We start from the raw sequence: 16823 nt of genomic DNA, 5'->3' as shown, positions 1-16823 counted from the left end.
AAATTTTAGGTTTAGAGTTTTAAATAACAGAAATCACATTTTGCCAGAATATTTACTTTTTCCATTTTTATGTTATAATTTGCCAATCAACTGACTTCAATGTATACAGACAGAGTTGAAAAGAAAGAAGATATATATATTAGAGCCAATTTTATTTATGATTTTGGATCATAGTGAGGGAAAGTGAGACATGACTGTATTGTCCACCCTCCTGACACATTGTTCCATTTTGGGGCCCAGTCTACAATGTTTACTTTTTACATTTTTTTAGATACAAACACTGACCTACATTCTTTCAACAAGTGCTTTCTGTTCATCGATTTTGGAGCGACGGGATTCAAGTGTACAAAAGAATTCCATTCCGCTCACGAGAGGATTCCACATAAATAGAATTTTTCCAATAGAAAAACATATAGACTTCGTACCCCCCCCAAAAAAAAAAAACTAAAAGACCGTATAAAGTGCACAAAAAATACTTGGAAGAAAAATGCCAATTTGGGGAAACAATGAAGAAGCAGAATTCATCATGTACCGAAACTGGCTCAAGAGTCACCTGGCAGTAAGCAAGCTCATAAAACAGTAAGAAAAACACAAACTGCATACGTACTCCCGCTATAGTTCAGAAATAAAATACAGGGAAGGTCCCATTAATTGTCAGTTGTGGAGTGGAGGGGAGGGGGGCATAATCAACAGTAGGTCTTTGTCCTCGCTGGCTGCCAGGAGACTAGTTGCGCCCTTGAGATAACACAAAAAAAGTTCAGGAATTTCCCCGATCGCTCTCATGATGAAACAGACGGACACTCACCTGCGATGTAATTGGCTCCAATGAGCATCAGCATGCTGCCCATGATGTAGAAGCCCAGCGGGGTACTACAGAAGATGCTGCATTCACCTGACCACCAGATAACAAGCGTTCGAGTCACAGTGAGGAGCCTCCCAATCAAATCCAACCGCCCTACCATTTCCGTTCGTGGGAAGCTCGGTGGTCTCCCAGTTCATTGACTTCTGAACGGCTTTCTTCCAGCGGGCGTAGCGAAACTCGCTTTCTGCCGAACACACGTGTGGAAAAACGTCACATCATGGACAGCGGAGTGGACTTTTTGAAAACATACCTTCAGGGTTGATCTGAGGCTCAAACTTCTCCGACGTGACTTCGCTCAAGTCGTCCGGGTTCAAACTCCACACGCTCACGCCCTCCGCTGCGCCGGCCGCCATCGCTGCGCCCAGAGCGGTGGTCTCCGGCATGGATGGTTTCACTGAGGGGAAATTAAGAAAGGGGATTATTTGCAAACTAAAGACAAATGAAAACTAAAGACAAAAAACATTCACATGGTTGGGGTCAAAGGGTGACGACGAGTATGCGGAGGGCGAAGGCGAGGCCTACCGACGGGGATGCAGAGTATGTCGGCTTGTAGCTGCATCAGCAACCTGTTGGACGTCATACCCCCGTCCACCTGCAGCTGGGTGAGTGGGATGCCGCTGTCCTGATTCATGGCGTCCAGAATCTGCAAAAAAAAAAAAAAATGGGAGCTCAACTTCAAAAGAGCAAGAGCAAAAGGGTTCCAGTGTGTGTGGGCACCTCTCGTGTCTGGAAGCAGACGGCTTCCAACGCGGCGAAAGCGAGGTGACTCTTATTTGTAAACTGGGTCAAGCCGCAAATGACCCTGTGGCACAAAGAAAATGTCCGTCACCAAAAAAGTCTCGCTCAAGCGTGTTCCAAACTGGGTCCTACCCTCTCGCACTGGGCTCCCAGTACGGCGCATAAAGACCCGAGAAAGCTGGAACAAAATAACAACCGTAGGATGTCCCGACCGACGCGGCCAATTTCTCTGCGCACAAAAATAATACACGTTGTACGACGAACTCTCGATATCCGATATCAAACGACATACCGAGCTCCTCGGACGACTGGATGATGCCGAGATTGTCCTGCAGCCAACGGACCACGGCTCCCGCGATGGCCACGGAACCCTGGCGAGAACGACACACGGTGTGGGACAAGGATGCAAAACGGAACAATTGTCTTCCTGGTACCTCTAAGGCGTAGCAGGCGGGTTTGTCTCGACCCAGTTTGTAAGCCACGGTGGTGAGAAGCCCGTGCTCGGACATGACAGGCTGCAAAAAAAAACACAGCTGCTCAATATTGAGGGCAACACGACAAGCTCCAGACATTTGCAGCTCAGTGGCGACACCTTGGGGCCAGTGTTGCGTAGCAAAAAGCAGCCTGTTCCATACCTAGAACACAAAATGGAACAATGTTACTTGGGTAAAATATATATATTTTTTAATCTTAGCCACATGGCGTGCGCACTTACGTGTTTTTGGCTTGCCCGTCCTGGAAGCACATCTGCCCAACCAACGCTGCCGATTGATCGCCAAGACACTAACGAGGAAAAGCACAAGCATCACATTGGCGGCCATTTGCATGGGCTGAAAAAATAAAATAAATACTTACCCCTGAAATGGGAATGCCAGAAAGCGCTCCTGATTTCTGCCAAACGATCACAGAACATTTATTGAGAGGACTGTCGTTTATTTCTTGTCACTAATTAATAATAATAATAGACTAAAGCACATTCACGGGTGACATTGAATGAAAGGCCCAGGTCCATTCTATTGCGAAAATGCTCAAACACAAAACTTTGGTGCTCATGTGAAACCACCTTGCCCAGATTATTTGACCACATTGAGGCAAATAATAAATCAATATTAAAATAAAGCAATATTAAAAACGTTCATATCGCTATACGGTGCCACTGGTGTCCTCATCACAATTCTTTAGTTATACAAGTTTTGAGTTTGGAAAAAAAATACACCATTTTATAATTTGCCATCATTTGTGTGTAGTTGGATGTCAGCAAATTCACTTATAACTTTGTACATTGTCAAATGCGGTTTATTGATTCATTTATTTCAAGTGAATGGGGTGTTTAAGCAATATGCAATTGAAAGAGTAAAAAATCTACTTTATAGAATAAATATGAAGTTCAATGGAAAATGTTGAGGGACGTCTCAAAGGCACTTTATGGTGATATTGATTTAAATAGCGCAGGTTGTATGAGCTCTCGCTTTCCCCACAAACAATGTTCAATTTTAACAAGGAATATCTCGGAAAATGCCCAGCAAAATAAATTCTTGTAAAATATTCAACAAATAAACAAAAATATCATCTTATCAGAAAAAAATAAAGCGCAGGGACAAGGATACATTTTTGAACAGAGCAGTGTTCAAGTGGACATGGATCAATGTCTTCACTCCTTTGTGAGGTGCGTTGAAGGAGTGAAGAGATTTATTCGTGCAGAAGATGGCGAGCGTCAGGTCACATGAGAAGCAAAGCGAAACAGCCCATTTCCAAATGGCAGCGTAAGAATGTTTACATTCAATTAGAATGGCACATTTTGCATTCTTCAAAATTGCGCCAGCCAACTAGCTCAGCAATAGAAGTTGGAAATGAGCTTGCGGAACGGAAGCGGCCGGGTGACTAACTTTAGCGCGATGAGGAAAATGGCGAGTTACAAAATGACTTACCCAGCTAGAACTTATTTTCTACCGGTGAGAGAGGGGAGACAATGGCACACAAAATAATGCCGACAAGAGTTTCTCAGACAACGTTCATGCACTCGCAACAGCTCTGGTTATTTCGGCCTGGCAATATTTAAAAAAAAAAAGATTTGTGATGATGGCTCACCATGAGGCCGTAGATTTCAGAAGAACTTCTCACTCGGGGCAGAATCTCCATTGGGATGCCAAAATATCTGATTGGGATCAAGAAAAAGCACAAGTGAAGGGATCGTGGTGCACTGACACATGCGACCACTAGGTGTCATACTTGCACAGCTCCGGGTCCCAGTCCATTGTGTGAATGTTGAACAACATAGTCCGGCTGGCATTGGTCACATCGGTGCAGTGGACCCCTCCGGATTTGCCTCCGGTTAAACACTGAAGAATAATTTCACCTTCTTTGAACCAGAAAAGAAAGATAACCGACAGACAAACGTCTCACCCAAATGAGCCAAGAGTCCACGGTGCCAAACATGGCGCGGTGACAAAGCACAGCTTTGTGAACGTCGTCGACATTGTCCATCAACCAGCGAAGTTTCACCGCGCTGAAGTAAGTGCTGATGGGGAGGCCTGTTTTATGCTAGATGGTGGAAAAAAAGGAGGGGGATCAATTTACGTTCTTCTACCTTTTCATAACACATCTATTCTGTCTCTGGGTCAATTTTTAAGAACTAAAAATATCACAATTAGGGATGGGTGAAGAAAGGACACCAGAAAAACGCTAAGTGAGGTTTTCACCTTCAAGTGGTTTTTATTCCTCCCTGGTGTTTTGTTGATCAGACTCTCAACTGTGGATTGAGTCCGCAGGTCAAGCCAAACTGGAAAATAAGAAATAAATACTGGTAAGTTGTTTTTTTTTTCACAGTAAGGATAGAAACGTTACCGATTGCGTTGTACAGCGGCTCCCCGGTTTCTTTGTCCCAAACGAGCGTGGTTTCTCTTTGGTTGGTCACTCCAATCGCTGGGAAGAAACAAAATGAAAATGTCACTCAATGTGCAAAATTTACTTACAAGAGTCCCAGCGCTGCATACCTTTAATATTTGCGATGTCGATATTGAGTTGCGTGAGCTTTTCACATGTGCGCTCCATGCACTCATACACAGACTGCAAAATTTCTTTGGGGTCTTCCTCCACCCATCTGAGAGGCACCAAAAAAACACACAATTCAGGATTTGAATTCTTCATTCTGGAGGATTTGAGCACACACTGACCCTTCTTTGGGGAAGCTCTGTTTTATCTCCACCTGGTGATGGCTGAGGAGTTCTGCCGTTTTGGAATTGAACACCTACCAAAAGAGCACACATATTCATATTTAGTGCCACAGCACCTTGGAAAACATTTGGACTGGGAGTTACACTTCTTGCACACTGCCGAACGTTCTGACGTCACATTGGATTTTATTCAGTTATCATATTTGTATGACTTTGATTTTCAAGCAAATACGTGGAGGGCTGAGTTTTACTTATAATTATTTAATATTTTCAGCCCCTTCTGTGATACGTATGGCCAAGAATTAAAAATAAGGTTAAGCCACTCGTGTCCGCTTGTCATTTGGTCAGTCTTACCAAGAACCGTGTGGAACTGGTGCCCTGGTCGATGGCAGCAACCAGCGGCCCGAGCGTGACGCGGTGTGACGACCCAGCCATGGTGCTGATCATGGGGAGCCCCGCAGCACCGAAGCCCCGCAGTTGGACCCAAACCCGGTTGCCCTACTCCAGCTACAGGACAATTCAAAAGGGCGTGTAGCCAGGCACCAACCTTTTTCGTCTCTTCGGCGCCTGGTGATGACGTCAAAGCCCTAACAGCTCGGATTTGTTTGTTACAGATACTGTAAATCGATAGAGATATGGAGACTGTGTAACAATCTCAAATAGGTGGATGGATAAATGGATAGATAGATAAAAAATGTCCAATAATTAAACATGTATAATTATAGTTAAGTATTTTTATATTGAGCATTTTGCTCGGTCACGTTTTAATCATTCCTGCCGGAAATGTCATATTGCATAACCACTTCACACGCCGACCGGAAGTTACCATGATGCCACTTTATACTGGCGATGTCGAATATTTTTTAGCGCACTTTTCACAACGTCAGTACTTTGAAAATTCATTTTGAGATTGATTTCAATAGGCCGGAAGATTATTCCAACGATAATTTTCATAATGGACAAAAAAACGTGTTCCCATACCGGGAGTCGAACCCGGGCCGCCTGGGTGAAAACCAGGAATCCTAACCGCTAGACCATATGGGACGTTGAAGCCTGATGGATTCTTTATGTATTATAAAATAAAAAAATATATATCATTGCACTTAAATGTTTTATTCTTTTACGCTGTACCTACGCATTGATTTGTCTATGTAATATCACACGCAGGTACATATATCGAGCTATGCCGTGACCGTACATGTGGGTACAGGCGCTGGGTGATGACGTCATCAGTAATGGACGGTGTTGTTCAAATGTATACAGCACAAGTCTCGTTTTCTTTGTTTTAACTCATTCCTGCCTTACAGTCTCACTCAAATACGACAATGTGAGTATCAACTGTCTAATATTCAACGTGTATGGTAGAAATAACCCAGGGTTAGGCTTCAGGGAATATTTATTTATATTTTTGCAATTAGCCACATAGCTGTCAAGGCTACATTCAAGCGTAGGGTGTTAATCTTTTCCCTTTTTACTTTCAGGGCTGACTACTGGAAGTCACAACCGAGGAAATTTTGCCAATACTGCAAGTGTTGGATTGCCGACAATAAACCCGTAAGTGACCTTCATTTTATTTGTGTATTGCCGATGACAGTGTCCATGAGATGCTCTCAAGTCTTCAAGTTTATTTTGCATTGCAGAGCATCGAATTTCACGAAAGAGGGAAGAATCACAAAGAAAATGTGGCAGCCAAAATTTCCGAGGTATTATATTTATTTTTTGTATTTTAATCAATAAGTAACATTTGTGTAAACTTTGTTGGAATACCAGCAGCTATGAAAAATTAGTTTTGGCATCACCATCATCACTGGCAGAAGAGATAAGAACCAGACTGAGAAGTCTTACATCTTATTGGTTACATTAACTTTCTGTGCTCGTAGATTAAAAAGAAGAGTGTCCAACAAGCGAAGCAAGAAAACCGTAAATCGAAACAGTTTGCAGCGATGGAGGAGGCTGCACTGAAGGCATATGAGGAAGACCTGAAAAGACTGGAAATGGAGTCAGGTAACTGTGTGTGGAATTATGGGGAAAATATCAGCTCTATATAAAACATGTTCAAAAAAGTGTTTTCTTGTTTCAGGTCCTTGTGCCTCAGCCGCAGTACTGCCAAAGCCTAAAGCACCTCCCATAGTATTGTGCGAGCCACCACCATACTGGAAAAAATATCAAAAGAACACAGAGAAACCCAAAAAGTCATATGGGGAGCAAAATCTGTGTTGGGTTGAAGTACAGACAGATGACGGAAACAAATATTATTACAACACCATAACTGGAGGTGAGCATGATCAGAGGTCTTTTTTTTGTGCCATGTCCTCTCACTAAGTCTTGATTTATTTATTTTGCCACAGACTCTCAGTGGGACAAACCCAAAGGCTACCGGGGCAGCTCAAACTCGGTGCTTAAAGTTTTGTATTTTGCTTCAACATTCTTTATAAATGCAATTTTATCTGATTGCTCTTTTTTTTTTTTTCCTAGAGCGCTTCAGGTAGTGTTTGGATGGAAAGTGTCAGCCCTGAAGGATATGGATATTGGTACAACACACAAACAGGAGGTTGTATATTTATATATTGTATATAAACTCAAACGGTCAGTTAATTTTCATCTCGTTTGGTCACATTTGTCTCACCTCTCAAGAGTCCAGATGGGAAAAGCCAAAAGACCCCAATGAAACTCCCGAATCCAGCTTGGCATCTGGCAGTGACAAAACACTTCAGGAGGAACTTGCTGGAGACGACTGTCAGGAGGCTCAGTTGTCGCAGAGCGAAGAAGTGACTGAAAGACCTAGCTTGCCGTCCGTCGTCCCAGAAGATAGCTTTAGGGTAAGAACAATAACGATGAAGAACATTCAATTTATCTCACTCTTGTCGTCAAATTTCCTGATGGGTTATTTCAGAAAAGGAAAGCAGAGGGAGAAGATGACCAAACAAGCAACAATATGCCTCAAGAGGATGTCAAGGAGGAGAAGCAAGAGGAGATCCAAAGTGAACCCATAGTGATAAAAGAGGAAGAGGTGACAAAAGCAAAGAGGCCAAAATCGCAGAACCCTTACGGGGCTTGGGAACGGATCAAGGAGGAGAAGGATCCATAGTACGTGTGCCATTCAGAATTCAGCAGCTGGACCTGTCTTGACTTTTACATGAATCATTTCAGTACCTTATCTCTGTTCTCTTTTTCTCTCCCCAGCGCCAACGTGGACTTACAATTGCCTAAAGTAGACGAGGAGATTGTAATGACAGAGTTGCCGCCGGAACCGAAACCCAAGTTCAAGGAGCGCATCATCACGTCACTGGGAATGGAAGGCGGAAGCACTTCTTTCAAGAAAAGCAAAACACAGAACGGAAAATCCAGAAGCTTTCGACAGAGAGACAATGATGACTAGCCACAAATTTTTTTCTTTTTAGTTTGGTGAATCGTAAATGAGTCTAATTATCAGTTTCATTTGACTTACTTTTGAAGATGTACAGATCAGCTGGCAGCTTGTGACCACTTGGGACAGGTTGTACAAAGTTAATAATAAACAAGACACCTTTTACATAAAAATGCTTCCCAAATATTAATTGTAACCATTTCTTACTGAGAAAAGGTTCTTAATTATATTATTTTAGGGAAAATACTGTAATCACATTATTTTAGGGAAAATAATTTAATCACAGGCATAATCAATGTACAGTAAACTGCAAATAATAAAAATTTCCACAAGCAAAACCTGCGATGTAAAAATAAAGACAGTGTGACGACACGACACGTCTTTTTCGATATTGTTGAAAACCATCAAACCCGAACTCGACGGCAATGTGGGTCAGTCTGCAGAAGAATAGGCGCTGCTGCTTCTGCTGTTGGCCACCAAGTCCAGAAGCGCCTCCCTTTCTGCTTCTTCCAGTACGCCAGTGATGAGATCATCGAGTGCCTCGCCCCCTCGCATGAACTCCTGACGTGGACGTGAAGAACATGTAGAAACATGACTGACGTCGTCCCTGGGGTGACTTTCTTTTTAAAGTCTGTCGCTAACCTTAATGTCCCTGCAAATGTAGCCATTGCGGTGGTCAGTGACACGATCCTGGCTGAAGTTGTAGGTCCGGATCCTCTCGGACTGCGAGCGTGTTCCCACCTGCCGTGGACACGACACACGCTAGATGTTACAAATACAAACTCGCTTTGAATTAAGTTCATTCAGTCCGACAAAACCCGAATGAGAAATTGGAGTTAGCTTGCCTGCTGCTTCCGTGCCAAATTCTTCTGCTCCGTCTCTTTACTCATCAATCTCTGGTAGAGGCGGGCCTTCAGCACACGCATGGCAGTTTCTCTGTTCTTCAGTTGAGAGCGGGTCTGCTGACACTCTGCTGTGACACCTGAAAAGGAAATACCGCAATTACAAGTCTGGAGAAGCTTGGCAGTCGTCGTAATGGCGTACCCGAAGGAAGGTGAACGATGCGCACCGCGCTATCGGTCGTATTGACACTTTGACCCCCGGCACCTCGAGATCTGAAGGTGTCCACACGCAGCTCGTTCGGGTCGATGCTGACATCAACCTGGAGCGCACGTTAAGATCAATCCGTCGTCGTGAAGCCGTTGAAGGAGCTACTGAGGAGTTACCTCAACAGGTTGAGGCAGGATGATGACAGTCATGGTTCCCGTGTGGATACGCTGCATCCGGGAGGAAAGGCCCACCTCGGGAATCCTCTGCACCCGATGCGTCCCCCCCTCATGCTTCAGATGTCTGTACACGTTCTCCCCGGCTATCTGTGCGGCTGCGTGATGCAAACCACCTGAGGAAAAAGTTCTTCAGTGTATCTCAGCATGCGAAATATATACAGAATATAGTAAACCCACCGTATTCTGCCGGAGTGTAATTCAACATCTCAAAATCCCACTTCTTGTAAGCGGCAAAACCCTGGTACATGTCAAACATTTCTCTGGTGAATTGTTGACATATATCACCTAAAAAAAACAGAAAAAAAAAAACTTCTTCTAAGTGCATGTTTCATAAATACAACTGAGCCATAAATGAGAATTCACAAACCTCCAGTTGTTCGTCCTGAAACGACTTCCAGGAAAACGTTACTAGAGTCCAGAGGGTCAGTCGGCAAGAGAGTTTTGATTAACTAGAGAGCAAAAGCGAGAATATACTCAAGCATTGAATATTCGACAGGAGTACATTTGCTCAGCCTACTGTACCTCTTCCTTTAAGAGTGAAATCCTGTCTGCGATGAGAGCTTCCTCTTCTTTCAGCAGCTGAGCAAACTGTTCTGCTTCTTCATCTTTGGACCCAACCGGGGCTACAGTCATAGGGAGAAAAAATGTCGTGTGAATATAGTCGAAAAAGTACGACATTTGCCATAGGTGTCAAACTCAAGGCCCGGGGGTCAGATACGGCCCGCCACATCATTTTGTGTGGACTGCGAAGACAAATTGTGTGTCATTACTCGAATTGCAAATTGTCTTCACTTTTAATATCTTTTTTATGAATATTTGACCATTTTTTACTTACAATGCAAAATGGACCGAACTTCGTCAAGATCTTTAACCGCTTGTTCAACATTATAAAAGACATTTGCCAAAGGTAGCAGCTCAGTGTACTTCTTCACCATCAATTTCCTGTCAGCTTCGTTCACGTTTGAGCGGTGCAACTTCTGGTCAAGGCTTTTGTGATAGTCCATGAGCTGTCGGACATAAGTTCGAACAGAATCGTTTTCGTACAAGCCGTGAAAGAACCGCCTTGTCTCCAATGTACCAACATGGCGTTGTGCCTTTCCAACTGTCACACTTGATATTGTCCTCCGTCGTCCTCTTTTAAGGTTGTTGTATACTACGCGGGGTAAGACGGTACGCAGGCGGGACAAACTACAAGAAAACATTTGGCAGTATAGTTTTTAGCGGACATGAAAGTGATGAGTAAAATCACAACAGCTTCAATAACAAACAGAAACATGGCATTGGTAACCCGGAAGTAGTTTGGCAAATGAAGGGGCATGCCACCGCAAAGTATTCTGGGAGCTGTAGTTTTATTGCGGACGTAGTTTCACCGGCAATTTTGGGCCCTTGAGAGAAAAACTCATCTAGCTGATGATAAAATGTCAAATCCTTCCACCTGTGCTGGTATGAGACCAAATACAAATTAATATTACACACATTTTGAGAATTTAATCAATATTCTATCTTCTTTTAAAAAATAAGAAGTTATTTTTCAATATTAGCATTGCCATCTACTAGCGCTAGCATTCATTTTACCTTCTAATCACAATGCTAAATTTGATATTGTTCCTTTTATGGACATTATCTTTCCATTTAGAAAAAAATTAATACTTTGTTCCTATCTAACTTTCAGGAGTTCAGAGTCAATTGTCAGTAGACCAAGTCCTGGAAAATATTAACCAACGAAACATCATAGAGACTGAAATCCTACAAAAAGAAAACGAGACTCTCAAAACCCTACAGGTTCACCTTTAAAAAATATATTTTTAGTATTTTTTTCCCCTCAATATTTGTTTTCAGTCAATCATGATAATTAAAATGATTCATTTTAGTTGCAATGAATAAAAGAATATATCTGGATGTATTTGAATAGAGTTCGGTTTTATCAGGTGACTCTATTGGACGTGCAGAAGAAAAGCGATGAGGCTGAGAAGAAGCTGAAACATACAGCAAGGGACCTCCTTATCGTGGAGGACGACATGATACAATTAGAGCAGAAGCTGCAGGCTGAACGTGACCAATGTGCCTCCATCACAGTGGAAAACACCAAACTCCTGGAGCAAATAAATGAAGGGGAGGAGAAGGCCTGCAGGCAACGGGCTCAGTTTGACCTTTATCGAAAAAAGATGGAGGACCACAGGCAGGCGGTTCTGCGTGCGGTGGGCCAGACTGATACTTGCGAAGAGAAGAGGACACTTGTCCAGAATCTAAAGAAGGCCAAGGAGGAGCTGAAGGAGGATTTAAAAAATCCACATGGAGTCAATGTCCAATCAGCAAAGGTAAATTTGTACAATTGGGTTTATTTCCACATAGCTGGATTTTATCTTTCCAGAGAGAGATTGCTGCATTGAGAGTGGAGATTGAAGAAATGATGAAAAATATAGTGCAGAAGAGGGAAAGTCTTCAGAAAGAATTGGAGACCCATGCTCAGATCAAGCAAGACATTGAGGTAGGGCGAAAGAAACATTCAAGGCTACCCAAAGTATTCAGTGTATTTACACTTGTCTTAGGGGCAAACCAAGCGCTTTGACGCCATCAGCAAACACCTTCACTGTCAAATCAGCAAGACCCAGGCTGCCCGCAGGTAAAGACTTAATAGAGCATTTCTTCAAGTTTTTTTAATATTATTTTTGTTTTACCTGCATGTTGGAGTTTCACCGATTTGTCCCTGATCTATGCAGGCTACTGACCAGAGATATCAACCAGATGGAGAGACGGAAAGCTGAGCTCCAAAGGCAGCTGGGATCGTCCAATGACTCTGCTCAGTGTTAAATCAAATTTGGCATGTAGCACGAGTTGTTACGACAACCAACCAGCAGAGGGCAGTAATGTCAAATAAATGCATCATCTAATACGGTCAAAACCCTGACGTGACTAATATTCGATCGCGTTTAAATATCTACAATATATATTTGCTTGTTATTGCTGAATATTGTTTTACATCGATATGCCCAGAATACATTTTGTCTCTGAACGAATTAAACAGGATTTTTTTTTTTCATCAGCTCATCGGAACCACAGCAATCCGAACAAAAGCTTCAACTGTCGATATGTTTTTGGTACACACTGTTCCAGCTTCCGCCTGAATGGTTCGCCTGGTACAAAGCGAAGTGACAGTCCCACTTGCAGGCTAACAAGATTGTGCCACGTCGAGCATATCGCAAAAACTAAATTGCAATAATTAATAGAATTGCCGTTTCTGCACATTACTGTCAAAACGCTTATATGGGTTCTTTGTTCTGTTCTGTAAAAATACAATAAAGTTTCAGCGTTACTTTAATGCACATTGTATTCATGCTATTCTGTTTTTATTTTTTTAAATTGAGAAGTGTAAGACGGATTAATCACATTTTAATCAAGATCATCTTTATGAAGGCAAGATTTGATGTTAGATTGAATCACAATAAATTATCCAGGTCGCCATTGTAAATGAGAAAGTGTTCTCAATTGGCTTCCCTCATTGAATAAAAAAAAGAATACAAAAAAAATCTATTATTGTGGTTGCTCTTGCACCTGCAGCTTTAATAGGACAGTCAATGTACCAGTTGTGTAAATAAATACAAGTGCCGGTTTTTAATATCTTATTCTAGCAAAAAAAAAAAAATTGGGGGTGGGGGGCATTTCCTGAATGGTGCATTGTTGGAGTGGATCCAGCTGCTAGCTATACCGTGCCTCTTTTTGGCTTGCCCTCATTAAAGCACTCAGATCTGACAGCACTATCCCACTCCATCCTGTTGAGGCCCAACCCGTAAAATTCCACAATTTCCCCTTATTACACCAGATTTGTTCAATTAATTAATTCCCTGCCATCGACAGCTATAGACGCTGGCATGAATGAGTTAATATGTGCTATTATTTTTGTTAATCCCGCCACTGACCTTCCCAGTCAACGAGGGTTGTCCGTTGCTTTCATGCCCGGAAACCGCATCAGCTGGATTTTTCGAATGGGTGCAGCTCCGATAAGCACTGGACTTAATTGTTCCCGCTGCTCCTTGATAGGCCTGGTTGCAGCCTGCCAAGGCCTCACCTTTGACCCAACAAGGGAGCTTTCTTTTATAACAACTGTAATTGTGTGAGTCATAGTGCATTTTTTCTTCGGCTGACTCACTATGACGATGAGAGAAATAAAGAGCCAAAAATTTTACAACCAACATGCATCATTAAAAGGTGAGTTAGGAAATCAACTGTATTCACAAATATATAATTTCGGGTGTAAGGAACAGACAACAGTGGGATGCCTTTCATGCCACAAAATACAAACTAGGAAGAGGATCATTTGATGTCAAAAAGTAGGACAGCTAGTGGGAGGAGCATCACTTCCTGGATTGTCTACGCTAGCAAGCAAAAAAAAAAAAGCTTATTTCCTGCCTGATAGAGAGAACAAAGGTATGCTCAATTCTGAAGGAATTTGAGGCATCAATCTGGGTTTGCATCTCTGTATCCTAATATTTTGCATTGGTGGGATTATTTTCCAAATTGGGGTGCATGAAACTGACAATTTTGTGATGTTGTTAACTTATTAACAGCTTATTGTCGTCACACATCACAAATGTCACAGTCACTGGCGGAGCTAGGATTTTTTTTTTTTTCCTTGGGGGGGCCATGGGCAATGATATCTCAGTGGGTATGCAAAACATTGACTTTTTTACACACACACATCCTAATTTTTCCAGAAAACACTGATGATATATTCTTTTTTCTTTTTTAAACTTTACACAAATGCCATGTCATTCAAATTCTTGCCACACAAAGCATGAAAATCAACCCTGAAAATTCGGACACGAGCAAAACTAGTATTTCTAAAAATAAAATTGTACGTGTGCTTTTATGGCTCGTGTAATCCAGGCAGCAAACACAAGTCGGATGAGTGTTTGTGTGTGTGAGTCCGGATTGCGCTGGAACATCCTGTGCTTCTCAAAGCTTTAAGTGTGAGTGCTCATGGTGGGGGGGGAGGGGGTTAGGGTTAGGGTTAGGGTGGGGTGGGCATTGCCATATTACATTGTCTACGGTGGTGTTGACCTAAATATTGACTCAGCATGTGTTGATTAACTGTCCTACATTGTGCGCTTCTGATTGAAAGACTCATCAAGACTTGATAAACCTCCACAAGGTCAAGGAAGTATTTTTATGAAGCCACCATGAAAACGTGTGATGAGCAATATTTTTGGGGCTTATTTGTCAAACTCATGATTTTTCAATTTCGTGCTTATTGCCAGTTTTGTAAGTCATTGGCTACATTCACAACCACCAATTTCCAGCTACATAGACTCTAAATTCCAAAATATGGAGGTGACATTTTGATGTCCTTGTTCACTTATTTATCCCACCGACACAAAAATAGCTGACAAACAGGAAGCAGTGAAAGCCAATGTTTATATTTGCGTGGTAGGACTCACAGGCCAGATGATTGTTCAAGGACAGGAAGGATTCAAAGACAGAAGAAAACTTTTTTTTTTTAAATGATCAGAGTTTAGTATTCGTCGTTATCAACCAGTGGAAGCAACTACGTCAAACGACAAAAATAATCTATTGAGAGCAGGCTTGTTTGTGGAGTTGAAACATGATTACAGAATAAATATACTTTTAGGGAAAGTCAGCGTTTGTTTTCACTCGCTTGTGTCAAATGATCTAGCCACAAAGTCGGAGGTTGTTTTGAGAGATTCTCCGACAGGCTTTGCAAGTTCTCGTGGCTGTGTCGCAAAGTGCAGGTGGACAGAAGGGTCGTTGGGTATCTCAAAATGATGAAAATTAATTTACTCATGGCTTCAGAATGGCACAACTTTTCCAGCAAGACGTCTCACTGACGCCCGAGTGGAGGTCAGGCTATTTTTGGAGGTGGCAAGGTCTAGACTTAGGAGGAAGGACATTTTTTGTGAGGCTCTCATTGCGACACATCGGCAGCTCAGCATATTTACAGTCACGGATTTGTTCTGCACTTGTGTGGCTTGCACGCTTTTCACAACAACGACACCGGCGGATCAAATCGTCAGCCATTGGCCTAAAAAATCTGACACGTGATGAACTGGATTTAATTCGTGTCACAGTTCTCAACTGACCTTGACATCCTTGTTATGCTAATTTTGCATGGAGCTGTGAATAAAAACATCCCTCTAGTGACTCAGCATTCGCTGTCCTTATCGATAATGGGTATCGACTTTTTCCCCGTGACGCCGCACGTCCTTCCGGAATGGCGTGATATGATCCCGGTGGCACAACTAGTAAACAAAAACTTCCTCGGTAGCCATTGAGAAAAGAGGATCAATAACTTGAATGATGATTTAAGGCTTTTTTTTCTTTTGCCGTTGTCTGAATCTGTGTTCCAAACTGTTTCTAATTCAAATCCACTTTGTCTAAGGCCATTTTAAATAAAGTTTAGTATTATTTTTGTTTATTTTGCAGCAGTGCTGTTCCTGTGTGTGCATAAATGGAGCATGTCGGCGATGCGCTGATTATTGGGATTATCTGTCTTCGTTGGGGTCTGTCCAGGCTGGAATCAGAAAAGCCACCTGCTCGCTCAGCATTGTAAACTGCATAGCAGGAGGTCAGGGCCAGGCGATGATGATAAGCTGATTTTGGGAGAACATCTTTATTTGTCTGCTACAATAGGTCATACATAATAAATCAGTGATTCTCAACCAGTGTGTCATTAGAGATTATCAGGTGTGGAAATGATCTGAAAAATATCTCCAATTAATGTTCATCTCCAGTAACATATTGCGGCAACCAAAACAATTGTGCATAATTAAGTGCCTGTGATGTTTTCTGAAATTTGTTGTTAATGTAAAATATGCTCAGGTTGGCAATGCATTGTCAACAATTCCACGCCATGTTATTTGTGTCTCAAGCATTAGCTGGGGATAATCCACGTGCGTCGTGTAGATCACGGCAGTAGCACACTTTAAGAAAACACCCTTTGTCAATGAAATGGGATTTGCGAAAGTGCCAGACCCCCTCAGTATATGATCCTTGGAGCAGATTAGACCAAGATGTGTCAGGGTAGACCAAAGTCAGCATTTCTTCGACAGTATATTGCTCAGCACAGGCCGCTTGGAATTTGCATAATCTTCTATTACAATGTAAGAATTGACAAATGTTTCTTTTTTATTTTATTAGTTTTTGACTCGGAATAGAGTTCCCGATTCATTTATACAGAACCGTCTCCAAAAATTTGAATATTGTGAAAAAGTTCATTATATTCTGTAATGCAATTCAAAAAACAAAAATGTCATACATTGTGGATTCATTACAAATCAACTGAAATATTGCAAGCCTTTTATTATTTTAATATTGCTGATTATGGTATACATCTTAAGAAATTTATATTATATATATTATATTATATTATTATCAAATATAAA

General features: G+C 42.0%; 4 protein-coding genes and 1 non-coding gene across 7 annotated transcripts; 2 read left to right on the top strand and 3 right to left on the bottom strand.

Moving 5' to 3' along the window:
- Nucleotides 1–135: 135 nt before the first annotated feature.
- LOC148402849 (glycerol kinase) lies at nucleotides 136–5355 on the bottom strand. 2 transcript variants are annotated; one of them, XM_088369061.1, is made up of 21 exons: nucleotides 5128–5355; nucleotides 4774–4847; nucleotides 4594–4700; nucleotides 4445–4522; nucleotides 4300–4379; nucleotides 4004–4141; nucleotides 3830–3939; nucleotides 3689–3755; nucleotides 3529–3546; nucleotides 2456–2491; nucleotides 2316–2383; nucleotides 2193–2235; nucleotides 2035–2115; nucleotides 1893–1971; nucleotides 1733–1829; nucleotides 1580–1664; nucleotides 1385–1505; nucleotides 1113–1256; nucleotides 960–1046; nucleotides 806–892; nucleotides 136–735 (listed from the first exon to the last, which is right to left on the bottom strand). In XM_088369061.1, exons 1-21 carry the CDS (start codon nucleotides 5218–5220, stop codon nucleotides 725–727), a joined length of 1704 nt encoding a protein of 567 aa, XP_088225187.1. In that variant the 5' UTR covers nucleotides 5221–5355; the 3' UTR covers nucleotides 136–724. The 2 variants fall into 2 exon arrangements, with proteins under 2 accessions (XP_088225187.1, XP_088225188.1); XM_088369062.1 differs by lacking the exon at nucleotides 3529–3546.
- A 390-nt stretch (nucleotides 5356–5745) lies between these two features.
- trnae-uuc (transfer RNA glutamic acid (anticodon UUC)) lies at nucleotides 5746–5817 on the bottom strand. Its single transcript has one exon. It is a non-coding gene; the product is annotated as a tRNA-Glu (tRNA).
- Nucleotides 5818–5942: 125 nt separating this feature from the next.
- On the top strand, nucleotides 5943–8512 carry wbp4 (WW domain binding protein 4). Its single transcript, XM_088369288.1, has 10 exons — nucleotides 5943–6100; nucleotides 6255–6327; nucleotides 6414–6476; nucleotides 6654–6777; nucleotides 6854–7048; nucleotides 7122–7168; nucleotides 7249–7324; nucleotides 7408–7592; nucleotides 7667–7860; nucleotides 7957–8512. Coding segments are annotated over exons 1-10 (1155 nt in total). The 5' UTR covers nucleotides 5943–6098; the 3' UTR covers nucleotides 8153–8512.
- Nucleotides 6306–10736, bottom strand: mtrf1 (mitochondrial translational release factor 1). Of its 2 annotated transcripts, none has more exons than XM_088369286.1 (10): nucleotides 10262–10736; nucleotides 9949–10049; nucleotides 9794–9875; nucleotides 9604–9711; nucleotides 9367–9539; nucleotides 9185–9302; nucleotides 8986–9122; nucleotides 8783–8881; nucleotides 7400–8701; nucleotides 6306–6926 (listed from the first exon to the last, which is right to left on the bottom strand). In XM_088369286.1, the coding sequence occupies exons 1-9, from the start codon at nucleotides 10626–10628 to the stop codon at nucleotides 8573–8575; spliced, it is 1314 nt and encodes a 437-aa protein (XP_088225412.1). In that variant the 5' UTR covers nucleotides 10629–10736; the 3' UTR covers nucleotides 6306–6926; nucleotides 7400–8572. The 2 variants fall into 2 exon arrangements, with proteins under 2 accessions (XP_088225412.1, XP_088225413.1); XM_088369287.1 differs by having other exon boundaries at nucleotides 10471–10670.
- Nucleotides 10737–10765: 29 nt separating this feature from the next.
- On the top strand, nucleotides 10766–12749 carry ccdc122 (coiled-coil domain containing 122). The gene is made up of 6 exons (XM_088369289.1): nucleotides 10766–10869; nucleotides 11099–11208; nucleotides 11355–11744; nucleotides 11798–11914; nucleotides 11976–12049; nucleotides 12147–12749. The coding sequence occupies exons 1-6, from the start codon at nucleotides 10845–10847 to the stop codon at nucleotides 12235–12237; spliced, it is 807 nt and encodes a 268-aa protein (XP_088225415.1). The 5' UTR covers nucleotides 10766–10844; the 3' UTR covers nucleotides 12238–12749.
- The last annotated feature ends 4074 nt before the right edge of the window (nucleotides 12750–16823 follow it).

This window comes from Syngnathus floridae, chromosome 2, assembly GCF_059516105.1.
Source record: "Syngnathus floridae isolate MCC-2025c chromosome 2, RoL_Sflo_1.0, whole genome shotgun sequence".
In the NCBI taxonomy this organism is placed as follows: domain Eukaryota; kingdom Metazoa; phylum Chordata; class Actinopteri; order Syngnathiformes; family Syngnathidae; genus Syngnathus; species Syngnathus floridae.
This window is presented reverse-complemented; position numbering and strand designations above follow the sequence as displayed.

Excerpts from the sequence above, each read along its gene's own strand:
- ccdc122 (XM_088369289.1), top strand. The coding sequence starts at position 10,845 with ATGTCAAATCCTTCCACCTGTGCTG. Across the intron at positions 10,870-11,098 it reads AAATCCTTCCACCTGTGCTG|GAGTTCAGAGTCAATTGTCA; the intron begins GTATGAGACCAA and ends TCTAACTTTCAG. Across the intron at positions 11,745-11,797 it reads TCAATGTCCAATCAGCAAAG|AGAGAGATTGCTGCATTGAG; the intron begins GTAAATTTGTAC and ends TTATCTTTCCAG.
- wbp4 (XM_088369288.1), top strand. Across the intron at positions 7,169-7,248 it reads ACCGGGGCAGCTCAAACTCG|AGCGCTTCAGGTAGTGTTTG; the intron begins GTGCTTAAAGTT and ends TTTTTTTCCTAG. Across the intron at positions 7,861-7,956 it reads AAGGAGGAGAAGGATCCATA|CGCCAACGTGGACTTACAAT; the intron begins GTACGTGTGCCA and ends TTCTCTCCCCAG.
- LOC148402849 (XM_088369061.1), bottom strand. The coding sequence starts at position 5,220 with ATGATCAGCACCATGGCTGGGTCGTCACACCGCGTCACGCTCGGGCCG. Across the intron at positions 3,756-3,829 it reads TGGGACCCGGAGCTGTGCAA|ATATTTTGGCATCCCAATGG; the intron begins GTATGACACCTA and ends GATCCCAATCAG. Across the intron at positions 1,665-1,732 it reads TGGGAGCCCAGTGCGAGAGG|GGTCATTTGCGGCTTGACCC; the intron begins GTAGGACCCAGT and ends TTTGTGCCACAG.
- mtrf1 (XM_088369286.1), bottom strand. The coding sequence starts at position 10,628 with ATGTTTTCTTGTAGTTTGTCCCGCCTGCGTACCGTCTTACCCCGCGTA. Across the intron at positions 9,876-9,948 it reads TTTCACTCTTAAAGGAAGAG|TTAATCAAAACTCTCTTGCC; the intron begins GTACAGTAGGCT and ends TTTGCTCTCTAG. Across the intron at positions 9,123-9,184 it reads CATCGTTCACCTTCCTTCGG|GTGTCACAGCAGAGTGTCAG; the intron begins GTACGCCATTAC and ends TTTCCTTTTCAG.